Consider the following 21,293-nt stretch of genomic DNA (forward strand, 5'->3'; position numbering starts at 1 on the left):
TACATTTTCCAACATACTTGGAATTTGTTTCGGCTACATTGCAATGTAAACATACAGACACTGTTCCTCTCACAATACAAAGAAGTAAAGAAACCCCACCCATATTTTACCTCCCCTTAAGCTATACAACTACGAATTTAACAATTTAATGGCACAAGGGAAAAATAATGCTTCTAAATCTTTTGGAATCCACCCATGGGCATGCTTTGACCAACCTGGCACATGCCACTTACCACGGGCGCGCTTTTGGCCACAGAGAAAACGCTGGGCCGAGTCTTCAGTCTGACCAGCGGGGCTCCCGCGTGGCCCCCCCCCCCCGGTGTGACTGCAGAGACCTTCGAGTTCCACAGGGTGGGATTTCACGGCCGGAACCCCGACGGCCGTGTCACCCACTGGGGCTCGGGGAGAAAGGCGCGATGCCGGGGCCCTTCTTCCCTCGCGGAGAGACACGGGAGGTTCACGGGCAGCCAGATCCTTGTCCGCGGCATCGCTCCCTACGGAACTCGGCGGCCCTCGACTCGCGAGTCCGTTGGGCGGCCTTCAGCCTTCCTCCGCGGCCGGCTCGTATCTTCCCGCGAGAATTCCTTCCTTCGTTCGTTCGTGGTGCCTCGCGGCGCAACGCGCCTGCGCAGTCTCGCTTCCTTTCGGCGGAGATCTTTCTGCGCGTGCGCACACGGCCTGAGGCGGGAGGAGGAGTCGGCTGCGCCGCCGCGCTGGGCGAGAGGCGGTTGGTTGCGATGCTGACGGCGGGCGCTTCTTTACGAAGCAGGAAGCGCGCGCGCGTGAGCGAGGAGCGTCAGCCGTTGGGCGGGAGCGGGATGTCGGCCGCCGCCGCCGCCGCGTGCGCTTTGTCCCGGAAAAGGCAGCTGCAGCCCCCGGGGAAGGCGATGCGCAGGGGGAGCCGGCGGAGCGGGCCCGGCGGAGAGGCCGAGGAGGCGGAGTGCGAAGGGGAAGCGGCGCTCGGCAGCGAGGGGCGCGGGCGGGAAGCGCAGCAGGTTCCGCCACAGACACAGCCAGCGGCGGAGGGCGGAAAAGACGAGGAGGAGGAGGAGGAGGAGTTGGAGAGGGAGCACTTCCGGAGAATCATCAACGCCTTCCGTTACTACGGGTAACCGGATCCCCTCCCCCCCCCCCGAGGCTGCCGCCCAGAGCCTGGGCCTTTGGCTCTCAGGGAGCGCCCGCTGGATCCACTGGCTGCCCAATAAGCGCGCCAGGAGGACGGTGGCGCTCGGTCGCTGCGCCCGCGGCAGGTAGCGCTGCCATCCCATAGTAGAAGGGTGATGGCTCCTCTCCAAGGAACCCTGAGAGCTACTTCAGGGTGGAGGAGCAGTCAGAGAACTTGTAGCAGCTTCTCCAAACTAAAGTTGCCATCAGTGTTTGAGGGAAAGTCGTGACGTTTAACCTGGGATAAAGTGGGAACAGGGTAAATAAAGCTTTGTACTGAAGTTAGTTCTGGATATTAGAGGCAGATTGGCAAGCACCCTTGAAAAATAATAGGAATTTAATTCAGCACAGCTAATTAACAATAGGATCGAAATATCTTCAATAGAGGCACTTGCGATTTGATTTATGCACCAAAAAGCTTGAAACCTTTGAATTAAAGTACCTGCCTTATTGTTTGTGCCATGTTAACAGTAAATACTTTAAAACAATGAAAGCTCACCAAGAACAAACTTAGTTGGTCTCTAAGGTGCTACTGGAAGGAATTTTTTATTTTGTTTTGACTATGGCAGACCAACATGGCTACCTACCTGTAACAGTAAATACTTTGTGTGGGACTGCTTGCATGCATCCACACATTTCAACTTCAGACATCAGACTGGGAGGATGCATCCAGACAAAAATAACTAGTTTTTCCAAAGCTTGCTACATAAACACCTAATAGAATTCTAATGAATACAAATATGTTTCTTTATCATAGATTAAATAGTGCTTTTGGTTCTGTTCAGTCTCTCAGTATTCAGTACCTTTGTAGTTCCTGTCATTCATTGGGTGGTGCTGGACAACTCCTATTTGATATCTTGGCCTGTGGCACTTGGTGTCTCTCCAGCATATGAAACAAATAAAGTTAAACCAACAGTAAGTGGCAACCCATAACAATTCCATAATAATTATTGGGAGAGCACCAAAGTAAGACCTTCAGTTTTCCATGGCTAGGGTAAAGAGGTTCATCTTCAGCAACTGATGGAGGCTTTAAAGAGATGATGCTGTGTGTGCCACATTTTTTCTTGGGGGGGGGGGGGGGTGGTGGTGGTAACTACCGGTAATAAGAAAGCTGTCACAAGCTGCAACTCCTGTGAACTTATGACAGTAGTGGAATATTTTTTTTATAATATTTTTATTAGTTTCCACAAAAAACAAAAACAAAATCTTTACATTAAAAAACCCCATAAAATAAAACATTATGGTCAATCAATATTAAATCTGCTTTGTGGGATTACTTGAATCCCCAGACTTCCCTCTACTCCTTCCCTTGGTTCCTTTGTATTATTATCATTCAGGCAGGTCTATAAAATCTTTACCTCTTTTTGTTGCTGTTGTTGTTCAGTCGTGTCCGACTCTTCGTGACCCCATGGACCAGAGCACGCCAGGCACGCCTATCCTTCACTGCCTCTTGCAGTTTGGCCAAACTCATGTTAGTAGCTTCGAGAACACTGTCCAACCATCTCATCCTCTGTCGTCCCCTTCTCCTTGTGCCCTCCATCTTTCCCAACATCATTGCAAGTGTTTGTTTTTTTAAATCCTGCTAATGTATTAACTTGCATACATTGCTTTTGCAAATATGCAATAAACATTTCTTTTTTATATTTGTTGTCATCTTGATTTCTAAGTTTCCCAGTTAATTTAGCCATTTCCGCATACTCCTTTAACTTAGTTTGCCAATCCTCCTTGGTAGTGACTTCTTCCTTCCAGTGTTGGGCTAGCAATATCCGAGCTGCCGTTGTTGCATACATGAACAAATTCTTGTATGCTTAAGTAGATCCATTACTTTAATACCTAATAAGAAAGCTTCTGGTTTTTAAACAAAAGTTATTTTAAACATTTTTTTCAATTAGTTACATATTTCCCAAATTTTTAAAATAACCTTATATTGCCACCGCATATGGTAAAACATACCTTCTGCTTCTTTACATTTCCAACACTTTATTTTCCCTTGTTTTATACAATTTCGCTGGTGTAAAATACCACCTATACATGATTTTCATATAGCTCTCTTTAAGTAAGGTACAGGCCGTAAATTTTAAATCATTCTTCCATAGTCTTTCCCATTCTGTCATCTGCATATTATGTCCCACATCTTTTGCCCACTTTATCATAACACACTTGACCTCTTCATTCTTAGTTTCCTATTGCAACAACATATTGCATATTTTTGATAATAATTTAATACCACTTTCTATTATTTCTCTCTGGAAATTTGAAATTTCAAAGGTGAATCCTTTCTTTTTATCATATTTAAATACATGTTCATTTACAGTGGACCCTCCGGATACCAACTTAATTTGTTCCGGGGGTCTGTGTGCAACCCGAAAAGTCCGCAACAAGAGGCGCCGCTTCTGTGCACACACGCGATAGAGCACTTCTGTGCATGCACTTGCGGCGAAAGGGTTTGCCGTGTTCGCAACCCGAAAGTTACGTTAACCCAAAGGTAACGTAACCCAAGGTACAACTGTAATTGGAAATATTGTAGCCAGTCTGTTACCTTTCCTTTCCTTTTTCTACGTAGGACTTTATTATAATATGATTTACAAACAGTTGGGGGTTCTGTGCCTGAAAATCCTTCACAGAATGACAAACCAATAATTTTGTCTCTCTAGAAAGGAAGTGGGATAAACTGCTTGCCAAAACAGCTTTTCTTTTTTACCTGTTGACTTTGGATGACCCTCACTTTCTGATTTCAACTTAAGATCCTAGTCACTCAGGGCTTTATATGCTAACAGACTCTTGAATTGCACCCAGTAGCTTACTGGCAGCCAGTGGAATGTTGATGTTTGCCACACCTGGCTTATTTTAGGTTTCAGGAGCTGTAACATCTTATGGTAAGATTGAGAACCACTTCACATATCAATAAAATGGGGAATTGGATGCACCAGTGCCATGTCTTATAGCTTGTTAGAGTGACTCTTCTCTTTTTAAAATTTTGTATCCCTTTCATGCACCGTGCAGAAATCCAGTACCACTCATCTCTCTTCACAGTGTCACTGCATTGAATAGATAAACACACACACACACACACACACACACACACAACTGTACTAGGGCTAGCACCTGTCTGCAGTCAAAGCTTTTTATAGCGCTCTCTCTCTATATATATATTTGTATGATAACAATCACTGCATTTGACTAATACTCAACATACTTCACTCCCATCAGTTTCAAAGGATTTAGGAATATAGTTAAATCATCCACTTAAATCCATAGGACCTTAACAGGGCAGTGCTTTATTGGGAGAATCTGAGGTGTAGAAAGAGCCAGAGTGCTGCTGCCTCACACTGCCCAATGCACAAGGGCAAATCATGGGAACAGGAGGGCTTTGGAGCCAGTTTCCCTAATATGACCCCAGGATACTCCCTCTCATTACACAAGAGGTTTCAGGGCCTGCAATAGAGAAATTTGGAGGGTAGACCTCTGAAGCTCCACTCTGTTGCGTCTTCTGGGATGCCCTTCAAAGAACAGGACTACATTTTGAATTAGATAGTTTTGATTTAATTGTTGCTGCATACGTTTGCTTTGGTTGCATGGTGGGATGTACAGAACTCATGTATAAACTTCAGCTTAATTTTGTTTATACAGTGATGCCTCTTGTTACGAATGCTTCAGGATGCGTACAACACGGGTTACGAATGCACCCAACCCGGAAATAATGGAACGCGTTACTTCTGGGTTCGGCGGTTCACACAGACACATCAAATGACATCACGTGCATGCGCAGAAGCGCCGAATCGCGTCACACATATGCACAGACGCGGTGCTTCAGGTTACACACATCACGGGTTACAAACGGGGCTCTGGAACAGATCCCGTTCGTAACCAGAGGTACCACTGTATTTGTTTCTGATGTTCATTTTGTGTTTTTTTTTTTAAATTCTAGAATTAATATGCATGAAAGAGTCAATCGTGCAGAAAGACAGTTCAGATCCCTTCCAGCCATTCAACAGAAATTGCTTCCTCAATTCCTTCCTCATCTTGACAAGATTCGGAAATGTATTGACCATAATCAAGGAATCTTGCAGACAGTTGTGAATGACTGCACACACATGTTTGAAAATAAAGAATATGGTGATGATGTATGTATAAATTGTACTTCAATACCAACTATTTGCTACTTCCCCTCTTTTATCAGTTTTATTTACTATCTCATCATAAATGTAATTTATACATTTATATAATTTATGTATGTTTTATAGAGGGATGGGGAACCTGTAGCCTTCCATATCTTCTTGGACTCTTAACTTCTGTCATTCTCAGCTAGCATGTTCAGTGGCAAGAAATAAAGATGTATAATCTAATTGCCAAATGGCACCTCAAACCTAAATTATGGTTGCCGTAATGGAATGTCTAGGTGCCATTTTTTTAAACAATGAAGTCCATTGATGTTGTTAATGTCATTTCTATACCGCTTTCGATTTTAAAGAACAAATCTCAAAGCAGTTGACAACACATTAAAACATCAAATGAAACCAGAATAAAACAACTTCAACTTCAAGTAAAATATTTCAGATCCTTCTCTAAGAGACATTTCGCTTTCTCCAGTTGCCACCTGGCATCCAGATATTGCCACAAGGTTGCAATTGGACTTCCGCCAGTTGCATAACGCACCTGGCTAGTTTCTAACACTGGCAAGAAATTATGGGAATTGGAGTCCAACAAAATCAGGAGGGCCACGGGTCCTCTTTCCCTATTATACTGGGTTAATCAGTTATGAATATTATTCTTGTTCCTTGATACATATTAAATCATTTGATTAGACCACTTGGTGGTTGTGTCCAGTGTTAGTAATTATATTTTTACAGTTAAATAAGCATAAAATCTCAATCTTTTTAAGTTAACTATTATTGCACATTTGTTATATCATTTGGGCTGTATCACTTACCTCATAATTCATTTTAAATGCTTCTTTTCCTTGCAAAGCTTTTCTTTGATTTCACAGACTACATATAATTTTAAATGGCTCAAGTTAAAACTTCTCAATGAAGTCTTGCAGTGTGTGGAAGAAGCCCTCACTGAGATAAAATATGCAGTTTCCATGCTAGCTTAGCCTTCCACAAGAATTACTAGTACATATATAGTTTCCACAGGCCAATTTGCCCATACTTCTCTGTTCTCAACTTATGTAGCACACCAATTTAGAAAGGCCTCTGCTTGTTTGCATAGAACAGATTCTTACTTGCCACATGTGGTGAAGTAAGGGGCTATTTATGTCTTTGTTTACCCCCACATCTTTCCTGTTTTACTTAATAACTGCCCTGCTTCCTATAAAGAAGTATATTCAGAGAATTGTATGCTAAGGGTAGATGTGATGTTTTCACGCTTACTTCATTTATGATTCAGTTATGCATGTAGATGAGTCTTAGCCTGGAGGTGAGAAGGAAAAGGCATATCAACTGATTGCCCAACAGTGTAGCATTGTGATTAACAATTACTTGATTTTCTGGTTTTACACTTTTCTCAGGAAAATGGAAAAATTACACCAGCTTCAACTTTTGATATGGATAAATTAAAGTCTACCTTGAAACAATTTGTAAGAGACTGGAGTGAAACTGGGAAACCGGAGAGAGATTCCTGCTATCAGCCAATCATTAATGAAATTGTAAAGAACTTTCCAAAAGACAGATGGTAAATCATTTTTTAAAGATGTATTTGAAAGGAAGGTATGCACAAGAATGCATTTGCTGCCAATGATCTTTAAACTGGAAAAAACTATGAAATACTATTAGAATTGATCTTTGAAAATGTCCATGTTAGCTGCACAAGGAGAAGTTATAATAAACTTCAGCACACCTTACTAATATGATTTTGCTCAAAATGTTCAGCAATTGAAAATTATGGCTGCACAGACAACACTCCAATTAGGTTTGATAGGATAACATACTGGATTAGCACCAAGAAAACTTAATGCATACTATTTATATTTTATCATGTGGGAGAACATGTTAGATATAACCGTCTGATTTGGCTAATATTTTGATGTAGGGTTCTCCTACAATCAGAAGGACTTAATGGCTATCTAATCTAGTCCTCTTTTCTAAAATAAAATAAGTATAGCATACCACAAGTGTGACGCAGCCTAGGGATTGTCGATCAGAAGGTCGGCGGTTTGAATCCTCAGGGCGGGCTGAGCTCCCGTTGTTCGGTCCCTGCTCCTGCCAACCTAGCAGTTCAAAAGCACGTCAAAGTGCAAGTAGATAAATAGGTACCGCTCTGGCGGGAAGGTAAATGACATTTCCGTGCGCTGCTCTGGTTTGCCAGAAGCGGCTTAGTCATGCTGGCCACATGACCTGGAAACTGTACGCCGGCTCCCTCAGCCAATAAAGCGAGATGAGCGCCGCAACCCCAGAGTCGTCAGCGACTGGACCTAATGGTCAGGGGCCCCTTTACCTTTACCTTTACCACAAGTGGAGAACAGATACGCTATTAGAAGATATTTATATCATCAGTATGGGACACGGGTGGCGCTGTGGGTTAAACCACAGAGCCTAGGGCTTGCTGATCAGAAGGTCGGCGGTTTGAATCCCCGCGACAGGGTGCGCTCCCGTTGCTTGGTCCCAGCTCCTGCCCACCTAGCAGTTTGAAAGCACATCAAAGTGCAAGTAGATAAATAGGTACCACTCCAGAGGAAAGGTTTCCATGCGCTGTTCTGGTTCACCAGAAGTGGCTTAGTCATGCTGGCCACATGACCCAGAAGCTGTACGCCGGCTCCCTCAGCCACTAACGCGAGATGAGCACCGCAACCCCAGAGTTGGACACGACAACCTAGTGGTCAGGGGTCCCTTTACCTTTACCTTTTATATCATCAGTATCTAAATAAATATTGCAGGAGATGAAGCTACACATTGGAGGAGAAGCTGAAAGGTGTCCTTAAAGCAAAATAGGAGAATAATTAAAGAAACATTATAATTCACATAATATTTTTATTTTTTTGCTCTTTATTTCCATAAATGTGAGGTCTGATTACACTGGTTATAAATAGCTAGCAATATTATAGCATTGATTTCCTTACAGAATCGAAATGGCACTTCAGTCATGATTCAGAGTGCCTCTTCTAAGTTGTCACTTGGCTCTGTTGACAAAATTCCAGTTACAACAATGGTGGGCTTGTCCGAAATTAGCAGCCATCTCCAATCTCACTTTTAATTTAGCTTGCAGTCAGTGTTGCTGCATTACCTAACAAACAAGAATTTTAAAGAAGATAAACGCTCAAAAGCTCATTCAAAATATAACATGAATACCCTTCCCTTGTTAGATTCAAGGCATTCAAGAATGTCTTCAATTGTAGAAAAATATACGGTAAGTTTTTATACATCTAAATAAAAAGGTGTTTTGCTTTGTTCTAAATAATCGCGTTCTCCCCCAGCTTAGTTGAAAATGGAATGTTTCCAAATATTCGGTAATTTAAAGTTGAGTAGAAATGCTTATAGCTGAAGATCAGCACTGTACATTTTCTGTCTTCCTACAATGTACTCTCTTTGTTGTTATTGTTTTTGTTCTATTTCTTTTATAAATTTACTGAAATTTGACCTTTCTGGCCTACACTAATGTTCTATTAAAACTGTTTGTAGACAGTTAATAGTAAATCTATAGTAAATAGCTTTACAAATAATGTAACTTGTTTATATTATACTGGTAAATAAGCTGGATTGAAAGTGGAAATAAGTTTAAAGCTTTTTTTGAAACTCTTAAATTACAAGCTGAAATTAGAAACGTTGATGTAGATGTTTTATACAAAACAGTCATGTGCATGTTTGCCTAAGTAAGACGCATGGTCTTCAGTGGGACATAGTGTATGTGTTTAGGATAGCATCCTTAAAACATCCTTTGATCTGCACTTACAAGTAAAAGTGTTAATAGATAATTAAATGTGTGTATGAAAATATTTATTTTCCTTACTTAAATTAAACTACTGTAATTTTTTAATGCTTAGAATATGAGCTGCTCACAAACACTTTTCATTCTAGTTCAAATGGAAAGTAATTTTTTTCTAAAAGAAAACAAATCGTGCACAACAAACTTCATAATTAACTTATGGACATTTTCAGTTGCTTTCAGTGAGCTGAAAGTTAACATGCAAATAGAAGTTTTTTAGGATCTAGACTGTTGTGGCTCTTAAATTACCTACAACTCCTACTTCATTGTTGCTGCTGCAAAAGTCCTACCTTTATGGAATGTCTTGTAGAGGAGGGAAGATATGTAGTGATCTTTCTTAGGTATTTTTAGAATCCTCGTCTTAACTGAATGAAACTTGTTGCTCCATTTTATTTCTCAGTTACAAAATTGTGCATCTTTCTGCTTCTTAGATTTGTTTTTGCACCCTTGTGAATTTACCAGCACACTTAATTGCTTTAGTAGCTACTGTGTAGAACTTCTAGTCAGAAAATTTATATTTGATAGAATGAATTATGATTAGAATTATGATTGTATTAGAAACTACTTTTAATGGCAAATAATTGAATTACAAATTATACATTGAAAAGTCCTATTTTTTCTTTCTAGCTTGGGGTGTATCCAATGGTGATTTTTTTGCTAATGGAAAGCACTTCCACTTGTTCAAGGCAAGGGCAACTTTTTGCTGACCACCCCATTCACTACTGTTCAGTGACCCCCCCCCCCAAAAAAAACAGGTCCTGATGGTTGGGGGAATCCTCGAAAACAGTATGGGATATGGTGCAGAGGACTGCAGTCAGTACAGAAGGTTTGAGAAAATGAAATGTCCTGACTTGCACAAGTGGAGGTGCTTTCTGCTACTGCAAAGCTATAATTGGACATAATCTATTGGGCACAGTTATGTATATATCATAGGAAGTTACGGTTATACTGTACCATGAAAGTACAGATTGTTCCTTCTTTACTCCTCCTTGCTAATAAGTGGAAGCAGCAAACCACAGCACATGACTTGGTGTTATGTCTGAACAAGGAACCATGGTAATTTTGCTCCAGACAAACCATACTCTTTGTTCTTGGCTTCCTGCCATAACACTAAGTCAAGGATTGTGGTTTGTTGCTCCCACTCACTAGTGAGAAGGAGCAAAGGGGAGAGAATCTGCCTTTCAACATTAACCACTGCTTATGCTATGATACATGAATGCAGCCACTGTATTTTAGCATTCTAAAGCAGGTGCATATGCATCTTAAAAGTGTTTGGCTAGCATAAGCAAGTGTTAAAAGGAAAAAAAATATTACAGGACTATTGAACAGTATTCTGATTAAACAAGTAATTTTTCATAACTAGGTTAGAATTCAACATCGCGCTAAGGTAAACGTTCCATCACCACAAGAATTTTTCCTTATGCAACAGAACAGTCTTCCCCTTTCTCTCCTTCTGTACCTCCTAAGTCTGTTCTAGGATTTCTCTCAATCCTCTGGAGCAGATTTAGAGGTGGCGTGGCTTGTGGGGAGTCCTGTTACACAAGTGGAAGTTCTCCTCGTAGTTATTTACTGGAATACGTGTTAGAAACAGAGATATGAAAGCTAGGAGCTAAATGGCACCTTAAACCTAGGTTATGGGCGCCACAACAGAATGTCTAAGCACACTTTTTAAATAACAAAAATACAAAGCTGAAAATAATCAACTGCAGCTAAAATCTTATGTTTGTTTTTCACATGGTCTAGTCTTCATCTGATGACTGCAAAAAACAAAGCCCTGCTTTGCCTGCCCACCCGCCTAATATTCTTAAGGGGGTTCCTTCTCCAGTCTTCAGAGAGTGGCTGGAAGTGGGGAGGCAGAAAAAGGTCCTCATTTCCTTCCACTCTGCAGACAAGCCCTGGATTCTCCCTACACCCTTCATATAAATACATCTTTTTGGTGCCACAATTAACACATATTACAGGCCTATACAACTGATGGTAGAGACACCCACCTTGAGTTTCCAGTTCACATTTCTAAAACTTCAATGTCCTTCAATGATCCCACTCCAAAATTTGTTTCGATTTTTTTTTTGTTAAAAGTTTTTAGGGTTTCTACAATTTAAAACACAAAACATTACATGGTTAAATTTTTTCATGCTCCCGCTTCTCCTACCAAGGGAAGCAAATATCCAAGCCCCCCTCTCACAGGAACACTTACAATGCCTTTTCAAATTTAACCAATTAACTTGTATAAATCATTGCTTAGGCATGGCCCTTTTCCTGGGCCAGACATTCTTACTTCTCTTAATTTCATCATCAATTGACTTCCTCTGATCCCCCCTGTTGAATTCAAAATCAAACCTAATTCCCAGTTTTCCAATTCATCCTTTCCAATTCATTCTACTTTACACACTATAACTTTCCTCCTTGTCACTTTTAAACATATTTATTCATCCGACTTAATTACTTATAATTTTAACTCATTCTCGGCCTCTAAATATCTCTGAACTTTTCTAAGACCTTTATTAAAATTTTCAATATTCAAACAAATATTATATAACTAAATTTTCCTTTCCCCCCTCCCTTTCCCTCTCTCCGGTCTCAAAAATTTGGTTAATAGTTATTAATATATTCCATTACCGCAATATCCATATCCATCTGTCAAAACCATAAAAAAGAGGAAAATACCTATAAACATGTCCGATTTTTAACCCACTCCAACCCTCTCCAAACCCTGAACCCAAAAGTCAAAGCAAAGTGGCTTCTGTTTCTGTCTTGTTTCTTGTAGCATTATCTCTTGTCTTGTCTCTTGTAGCATTGTTCCGATTTTAATCACTGAGTGAGTCTGAGGTAGATAGCACTTTAACATGCACTACTTAAACCAAACCTATTTAATTCAATCCGAGGCCACAGAGCACAAAACAATGCCTTTCTGTAAGGCCAGCTGAGAGGAGGAACCTATCAGCTTGCCTGATGCTGCAGCAATCTCGGAGGTCCAGCGGTGAGGAATTTCTCCTCCCATGCCCTCAGCGCCAGCAGTGGCAGTTTTAATCTGAAATCTTAGGCGCAGTACTGCACCCAGACCCCAGAAACTACTTGCTCTAATGAAATTCCCTGTCGCAAAATGTGTCTAGAACAATGGGAGTTTTGAACGCTGAATACATCCCACAATTTTGAAATGCCATTGTGACAAAAGCAAATTTGTTGCGCTATTTCTTGGCAGAATGTTTTTCTTCAAACATTTCCCCCCCAAAACATAACATTCTCTGAACAACCCAAAATATATTACCAAATGTGAATTCTTAGGTTTCAGGCAGTATTTGTAGTCTGAAATAAGTAGCTTATCTGTTTCTTCCATTTTTTGGGTGGTGCTGTTGAATTAATTGATGTGACTTCTACTACCTTTTGATTTGTTTGTAATTTTCAGGAAACTGAAAATAATAGATTGGAGCTATATAAGTTTATTATTCAACTAAGATAACTCTTAAAGTCACACGTTGACTTTGAGTGTAAAGAGTTGTGTACACCAGTTGGCTTCCTTTCACTGAAATAAATGAGCCAGTTGTTCAAGATTGGAGAGCTCCCTGTGTGTTGAAGCTGGTAACAGCTGCATCTGAATCAGATTGCTTTACATAATGCTGAAGAAGAGTTAATAATTATAAGTTCTTCTTGTGTCCTGAAAATCAGTCATGCAACTGGTGGGTCCATAGCTAATTTCAATATAAACATTTTCAAACAATCCTGTTTGACCGTTGCCAGTGTTCTGTTCTGTTCTAATTTTTCCCACATGTTAAACATAATTAGTAGCATCTGCATTTGGGCATTATGGGGCTGTTTTATGATGTAAAATACAATAACTGCCTCAGATTTATTTCATTGTTAGATGTTGCAGTCACCCCCCCCCCCCACCCCCTGTATAATGAAAAAAGAGAGTTGCATTACAAGGAGGAACTTGGTTGATCTGAAATATAGTTTGGGATAGTTCAACAAAGAAAAAATGTGGAAGCCTATGTTTGCCTTAGGACAGGGAAAGCTGACATGGTGCTCCCTAGATGTTGCTGAACTCCAGTCACTGTCAGCACCAGCCAGGATGGCCATTGGTTAGGAATGATGGAGATGCAGTCCTGCAACATTTTGGGGACACCATGTTGGCTGCATGTAACTTAGAACATGCCTCCTAAGACAATAATCACATGTTTAAACTACTTTCAGGACTTTGGGATACAGGTAAAGTATTTGTGTTTGCAACAGATTAGTAAATTTGTATTGTTAATACTTGCAACTGAATAAGATTTGTCTTGGTAGTTATAGAATGAGAATGGTGATATGAGAAGGCATCCATCAGAGCTAACTGTGTAGGTAAAATCCAAGCAGCAGCAGTAAAAATCAATTTACTGTAATCGGCTGAAAGTCATAATGTAGTGACAAAGGTCCCACTGTGCTTTAGTGTAGCCTTACTGAACCTGGTACTCTGTTAATGTTTTGGACTACGATTCCCATCACTCCAGCCAACACAGCCCTATAATGCTGGGGCTGCTGAGAGTTTTTAGTTGTAGTCCAAAACCTCTGGAGGGCAAGAAGTTGCTGAAGGCTGCTTTACTACAATCTGCGATCAAAGAAACAATGGCTTCTCCCCCTTTTGAAAATGAAGCCAGTAGTCAGAACATTCAGGTCCTTTGTGAGACAGAGACCAGAAAGAAAGAAAGCATTGAAATTCACGTAGGAGGAGATCTGGAGATACTAGGTAAATATAAACCAAATTTAATATTGTTTATCTGCTAAACAAAATTTGGGAAATAGCACAAATTATCCATATAAATGTGATCAAACACATGCAAGCTGTAAAAACCCTTGACAGGGCTATTTATTCTATCAAATATATTTATTAAAGGATTAACAATTATTTTTGTTGTGTTACAGGGATCTCTCCAAAGTTAATATCCTGGTACCTGGTGCTGGGCTAGGTAGATTGGCCTGGGAAATAGCTATGCTTGGTTATACTTGCCAAGGAAATGAATGGAGCCTCTTTATGCTCTTTTCTTCTAATTTTGTACTCAACAGGTACTTAAACTTGTTTTCAGTTGTTGGTTGCTTCTTTATACATGTAGTTCTGTGTATCTCTGCTTTTGCCAATGTCAGACTTATTTAAACCACAATTTCCCATTATTTTTGAATTGGGAAACTGTTGATCAATCCATGCTTATTAACTATGAAATGATAATGGTTTCTGTAATAAAAGTGAAAAGGGGTCCTTCTCCGGGAGGGAGCCCGGATCTCCGGCAGAGCACAATTGGAAGCCCTTACCGGCTAGTAAAATGACAGAGACCAGACCAGAATTCTAGTGAAAAGCAAGGCGGCTAGTTAAGCCTGGTCTTTATTAAAAGCTGTTGCAACAGGGTGCTCCCCCCCCCCACACACACAGGAGGGAGGAGGAGGGACCCAGAGCCATGCGTACAAGCCCTTATATAGACATTTTAAATTGCCCACCCTGGAGTCCAAGACCACCCCCAGAAACATCATACATACATCACAGAAGAGGCGGTCTACAGAAATCTGAGTGCGTTGTTTATCTCCTGTCTGGCAAGTTACCTGTTTGCATTATCTGGGTTTTGGCCACTCTTTTGTTATTGTAACTACTGTATATACCGGTGTATAAGACGACTGGGCGTATAAGACGACCCCCAACTTTTCCAGTTAAAATATAGAGTTTGAGATATACTCGACCACAGATTTTCCACCCGGCGTATAAGGCGACCCCCAATTTTTGAGATGATTTTCCTGGATTAAAAAGTAGTCTTATACGCCAGAATATACTGTACTTAATTCCTGAATCTAGGTCACAGATCACAGGATCACACCCTGTTCATATCTTGAATGTGCCCTTAAGACAGGATTTGTGAGGAAAGAGACAATGGGGAGGTTTCTCACTTTGACCTTTCAGAGAAATATTTGAGGTCAATTTGTTCAGGACCTAATCTGTGGGGTTTCAGACATGTGGTTTATATATACAGTTATGAACATTTAATTTTTTATATATGACCTTAAAATTCTTCTAACAGTTTCCTATCCAGGTTAATAAGCAAAGGTTAAACTACAGTTCTCCAGAGCATGGAAAAATAATTGGAAACTATGTAATATGTAAGCAACCCACCATATCAGGGTGAAAAGTGGGAGCACAAGGAGAGGAGGGCAGGAGCAGGGCGAGGAGGGGAGTATATGGGCATGTAGATCATTCTAGGGTTCATCCATTTATCAGCCAAAATGCATTATGTCTGGATCAAGCTCCTGTGTGTACATGTTTATAAATCAGTAGACGAAACTGCTTAAAACATGAAATTGAAAAACATTTGATACTTTATTCATTTATGTACATAATTTAAACCGTGACTTAAAAAAAATTTATGTTGGTCCCTGGACTCAGGCTCACAATCTAAAAAGACATGACACACAAGGAAAAAGCAATAGGAGGGAGGAGGGGAAAATAATGTTAAATCTTGGAGAGGGCATATAACTTCAGGTATGAATCTGTACACACACAGTTATAATAATTTGAAGATAGGTTCATGAGGAGAAAGCATATCAAAACCTTAATTTAAAAAAATGTTAATAGGATTAACCAACAACAAAAATTAGAGCTAACCTCAATCTATTGCTTTAAGAATCTTAGAATTTACTACATTTTCAGAAGTAGAACCAGACTTTTAAATGGTGAATGGTTTCTCTGATTGCTTCTTTTGTAACTATACTGTAATATAATGGTAATGAATAATGGAGCTTCAGGATGATGTTAAATTAACTACCTCTAAAATGCAGTTTGACATTCCCTATCAGCTTGTGTTACTGAAAGTCAAACTAAAAATTTTAAGCTTTGCAATGTTTGCAAGATTCTTTTCTCAGTGGCAAGGTGAAATTGTTGTTTTGATAATCATATGTTACAGATGCTGTGAAACTAATTCATACAAACTATATCCCTGGATACATCAGTTTAGCAATAACAAGAGATCTGCTGATCAGATACAGCCAGTTTATTTCCCTGATGTTGATCCTCACAGTCTTCCTCCTGATGCAAACTTTTCTATGACAGCGGGAGATTTTCAAGAAATCTACTCTGAGTGTAGTAAGTAAGAAAAAAATAACCAATACTCAGACGATAAAATTTATGCCATTTGTCTATCCTTAATAGAAAAACTGTAAAACAAAACTGATTATGTGACAGATACTACTGTGTTTTATTAAGCATTTTTAATGCAAAGAAAAATCTGTCCTTATGTTGTAAAATAATTTTCTTCTACTTAAATTTTTTTTAAAAACTTTAATATGTCTTCCCTGGTAAGTTATCTTCTTTAAATGTTTGTTTCCCCTGATTCAGAAGTTAAGAAGGTGAATTTGTTTACTGGCCAACATTCAGTTACTAGAGGCATGCACAGATGGTTGTTTTTAGTTAACTGACCTGCTACAGAGGTTGTAATTGAAGATTAGATGTGATCTATTCCTCACTGAGCAGGGCATATTCAGTAAGCAGTGAACACTTGTGCTTAACCTGTGTCAGTCTCTGAGAGGCTGCAGCTAGAATCATCACTGATCTTAGAAAATATCTGAATACAAAGTTCATCTAATACCAAGGTCTAGAAGTCAAATTAATATTTTGTAAAAGGGACTTTGCTTCAAGATTACTTCTATATGATTTATTTCTGAATCATGGGCAGTGTTAGCATATCATTTGAAACCATGGTTTAGTATAGAGGTTACCAATCCTTTTGGCTCATTGAACATAAGAAGAGCCTCTGGATCAGGCCAGTGGCCAGTCTAGTGCAGCACCCTGTTCTCGCAGTGGCCAACCAGATTCCCGTGGGAAACCTGAAAGCTGGACATGAAACAACAGCATTCTGCCCACCTGCTATTCCCAGAAGTGGAGATAATAACTATTGATAGACCTACTCTCCATGAATTTGATGTGCAAATGTGGCAATTTTGTACAACTAGAGGGAGTTTTTTGGCCGGGGCTAACCAACATGCCCCCCCCCCAAGATTTGAACTACTATTCCCATCAGTTCCATGGGCCATTGGTCAGGGGTGATGACAGTTAATGCTGAAAATACCTGGAAGACACCATGTAGGCTATCTCTGTCTTTGGCCCAATGGAACAAAAAGCAATAAAAAGTGAGTAGTAATGTGAAATCGCCTCAATTTCTTGTGGAGGCATTAATATATGGTTCAGTTATGTGTGAAATGAGACTTCCTCCTCCACTCCCTGCAAAAAAGCTGCTTCTCTGGAACACTGTTTGATGCAGTGTGGGTTGCAGCTGGGGAAGGAAGATGGAGAGGGAGGAACCTCCACTAAGCAAGGGGAAGTGCTTTTCTGAAAGTATCTCTCAGTTCTAAAAGTGCAGGTAACAATGCGCAGTAAAATATTTCAAGCTAGATTACTTTCTGTCTTTATACAGATATATGGGACTGCATAGCAACCTGCTTCTTCATAGACACGGCACATAATGTCATAGACTACATTGACACAATATGGAAAATACTCAAACCAGGAGGAATATGGATCAATTTAGGTGACTTGCTATTTTGTTGAATAATTGTAGCAGAAAAAAACTAATGTTAGAACTAGAGTTTGTACAATTAAGGAGAAAAACTCAACTTGATCTGTACTTCTTGAACTAAGTGTATTTTAAATATTAGACTTGTTCTCTTTTAATGCAAATCCATTTTTGTAAAAAAAATATCTAAAATTGGACCTACATGGATTCAACAAAAGGATGCTAATGAGCATATGAAGTTTGGACTTGTTTGTTCCATTCCGCAGGGTTTGGGGATCCATTCAGATAGTCTGCTCCTGGAGACTATTGGAATCCAATGGATTTCTAATTGCTCTGGGGGATTTTTTTGGTCAATAGAGTGGGCCAAGTTTAAAGGTTCTGCTGTTACTCTATGAAGCCCTAAGCAATTTGGAACCTGCCTACTTAAGAGACTTTCTTTTCTTTTATCAACCTGCCTGGTCACAGAGATCATCTGAAGAGTTCTTCCACTATCCAGGTGTTGTTATATGCTCCTGGGGTCTTTTTGGTGGTTATTCAGAGCAGGGCCTTTAGTAAGGTGGCACCCTCTTTGGGAAACATTTCCCTCTGCATTTTAGACATGCATGGATGATTTTCAGGTTTATGCAGGTCTTCCCAGAGGAGTGACAGCACCCACATTTTTTACTTTAACCATGGTGGATTCCGCTAGCTTTTCATTGTTTTTTTTTTTTAAAAAAAAAAAATTATATCCTGCTTTGGGAATTTTTAAAATGTTAAGTGATTTATAAGTATAAATAAAATGATTTTTTTTAAAAAAATCTAGATTTATAATGTAGTATTAAGATGCACTCCGTTCTGCCCTTGATCTACAGTAGTTGTTTTAGGGTTGGCAGAATTTATGAGTGAGTATCAGATACATTTGAAAAGTTAATTTTACTGACCTTTTCATTGTATTGTAGGTCCTCTTCTTTACCATTTTGAAAATTTAGCAAATGAATTATCTATTGAGTTAAGCTACGAAGATATAAAAAGTGTTATATTGCAATATGGATTCCATATAGAGGTAAGTATTTTTCTGTTATATTAGTACACTAAGAATAATCTAAAACATTGGCTATTAGATTTCAGATAGTGCAGCACCAAATTTTGTCTTCCATCAGCCCTGTGTCATTAAGATTCGCTTTCAGTCATCAAAAATACTAATACTGATATTGGGTGTTCAATTGCCTATCAGTTTGGCTGCAAAACACAGCAGCCCAAAATAAGGTAGTGGTTTCTGCATAATGGATACAGCTGCTTTATCCATATGCTGGTGTTGAAATATCTGGGTTGGCTGCCTGCTAGCTACCAAGCCAAGTTCCAGGTCTTGTTGTAGATATTTAAAGCCCTAAAAAACTTGGGACCAGGATTTTTTAATGTTCCCGTATCTTTTTTATCCTTATTATTTGTTGTTTTAAAACAATAAAACAACTTGACTCTTGATGTATTGCTGCCTTTTAATCTTTGGGTTGGATCCAAATTTAGTCACACATAGAGTAGACCCACTGAAACCAGTGGGACTTAAAATTATAATTACTAACTTAAATCCTGTCGATTTCATTGGGTCTATGCTAAGCATGGCTAAGTCTGGATCCATACGAACATAAGAAGAGTAGGCCTGGGCAGTGTATCAATACATTTCTCAGGGCTGGTGTGAGGGGCAGACTGTGATAGCACGGGTGAAACTGACGCCGCTGCTGTGTCGCTTTCAACATTGGGCTGCTGGTAGTAAAGGGACTCAGGAGCAAACAGCAGGGACATTGAGGCTCGCTCAGGTGAGGAGCGGGAACTTACCTGCCCCCCAGCTGAGCAGTGCAGACAAGCTGTATTGTCCCGGCCCTCAAGGTGCTGGGGTGGAAGCACCTCAGTTCCTGCAGGGAGAGCAGTTTCACCACACACCTCGCAGGCTGGGGCCAAAGCAGCTTCTTGTTTCAACATTGTGGTGTATCACCAGATCCATCATGTTTGGCTGGTGATACAATGCGATGTTGAAAATCTGACATTGCCCAGCCCTAAAGAAGAGCCTTCTGGATCAGGCCAAAGGCCCTTTTAGTCCAGTGGCTGTCGCGGTCACTCTCTCAGACCTGAGCCGCACCCTCGGACGTTTAACGGTCTATTGGTAACTGCCCCAACTACATATGGAATATCCGCTGCCGCCAGCCAGTATTCACTCTGGCAATGAATAACTCACTTCAGATTCGGATTGTGGTGAAAAATAAAACATAAGTTTCTTTATTGTGTGTACAAAGCGTAATGGTTTCAATTGACTTGGTAAAACGTTTAATATAACTGTATGGTTATTCAGATAAGTATATATCAACTCTCTACCTAGTATTCCAATAACTATCCCTAATGCCTCCTGTTTATTATTCACTCTGCTCTAGCTCTGCTCATTGGCTCTATCTCCCTCTCTCTATCCCTCTCTAACTCAACTGTCTAACTTCCAACCTCTAACTGCCTTTTCTATCCTCTCTAACTGCCATCCTTCCACTCTCTAATTGCCTGGAGAGCTCCCATTGGTCAAGCTCCTCCCTGCCAAGTTAACCCTTGGAGAACCTTTAGGGGTGAAACGCCACAGTGGCCAACCAGATACTTGGCCAAAATCAGGGAGCAAAACATGAGCAGAAGAAAACACTTCTTTATTATATATTTCTATTTCATTTGTTTTTGTACCTATTGGAATTTCTATTGAAGGGAGGTATATTAATTTCTATAGTAGCAGTAATAATAACATATATGAATGAAATGCCTACAAGAGTTTTCAAGAAAGTGTTGTTTATTTTCAGGTGGAGAATGAATCTGTTTTGACCACGTATACTGTGAATGAGCTATCAATGATGAAATATTACTATGAATGTGTGATGTTTGTGGTTAGGAAACCAGGAAGCAGTGTCTGAAGTGGATTATCCAAGAAAAAAAATGCACAGTGGCTTCTGGAATTATGACTGAACACAACCTCATATCAGTGGTGCCTTTTTATTCATCACAGAATGTAGCTCTGTTGTCTATTTTTTTATCTATCCTATAATCTCCAGATGTGTACTTCTGGATATTTGTATCTGCGTAATGAACGTAGAGAGCAAACACTCTTCTATCATTTTTTCAAATTCCGATTTATGTTTTTTCTGACAGGGGTAATACTTTGCAAATTAACACTTCCAGTTCCCTGTAAAGTATAAAATGGTCAACTAAATAATATCTAATGTCATATTGGATACACAATTCATTTTTTGTCCCATGTTGTACAGAAACAAGACCACTCCTCATCTTAGCATATTTAAATACTATTTGGGTGACTTTACTCCCCATAAGAATTTTGATCTTCTGCAGTCTGATAAGCAGCATCATGTGAACTTGGTCTTCTATTTATCAAACACTTGTAAAAATGTAAAGAGTTTATAAAAATAACACATGCATTCACAATAAAATTTTAATGTGAATCTGACTGGTATTTGCGGCTGATGAATTTTTAGATTTTTTAAAATATATATATAAAACAATTATATTATTCTTCATGCCATCTTAAGCATTTGATGGGTAATTTGAAGTAATATGTGGCTGCAGTCTCTTAAAAAAATATCTAAATTAAGACTAACAGTAATGTTTGTACATTAGTACTTTGTTCTAATCAAGACTGAAATTGATGGGTTTAAGTATGTCAGCTGTGGG

The 21,293-nt window shown here is 39.7% G+C and overlaps 1 protein-coding gene across 2 annotated transcripts; it reads left to right on the plus strand.

Moving 5' to 3' along the window:
• The first annotated feature begins 597 nt into the window (after window positions 1-597).
• Window positions 598-20,710, plus strand: CARNMT1 (carnosine N-methyltransferase 1). Of its 2 annotated transcripts, none has more exons than XM_033164091.1 (8): window positions 598-1,108; window positions 5,093-5,288; window positions 6,674-6,837; window positions 13,984-14,124; window positions 16,002-16,180; window positions 17,508-17,621; window positions 18,545-18,648; window positions 20,411-20,710. In XM_033164091.1, exons 1-8 carry the CDS (start codon window positions 738-740, stop codon window positions 20,519-20,521), a joined length of 1,380 nt encoding a protein of 459 aa, XP_033019982.1. In that variant the 5' UTR covers window positions 598-737; the 3' UTR covers window positions 20,522-20,710. The 2 variants fall into 2 exon arrangements, with proteins under 2 accessions (XP_033019982.1, XP_033019983.1); XM_033164092.1 differs by lacking the exon at window positions 598-1,108 and adding an exon at window positions 1,405-1,423.
• Window positions 20,711-21,293: the final 583 nt, after the last annotated feature.

Source organism: Lacerta agilis, chromosome 11 (genome assembly GCF_009819535.1).
Source record: "Lacerta agilis isolate rLacAgi1 chromosome 11, rLacAgi1.pri, whole genome shotgun sequence".
NCBI classification, from domain to species: Eukaryota; Metazoa; Chordata; class Lepidosauria; order Squamata; family Lacertidae; genus Lacerta; species Lacerta agilis.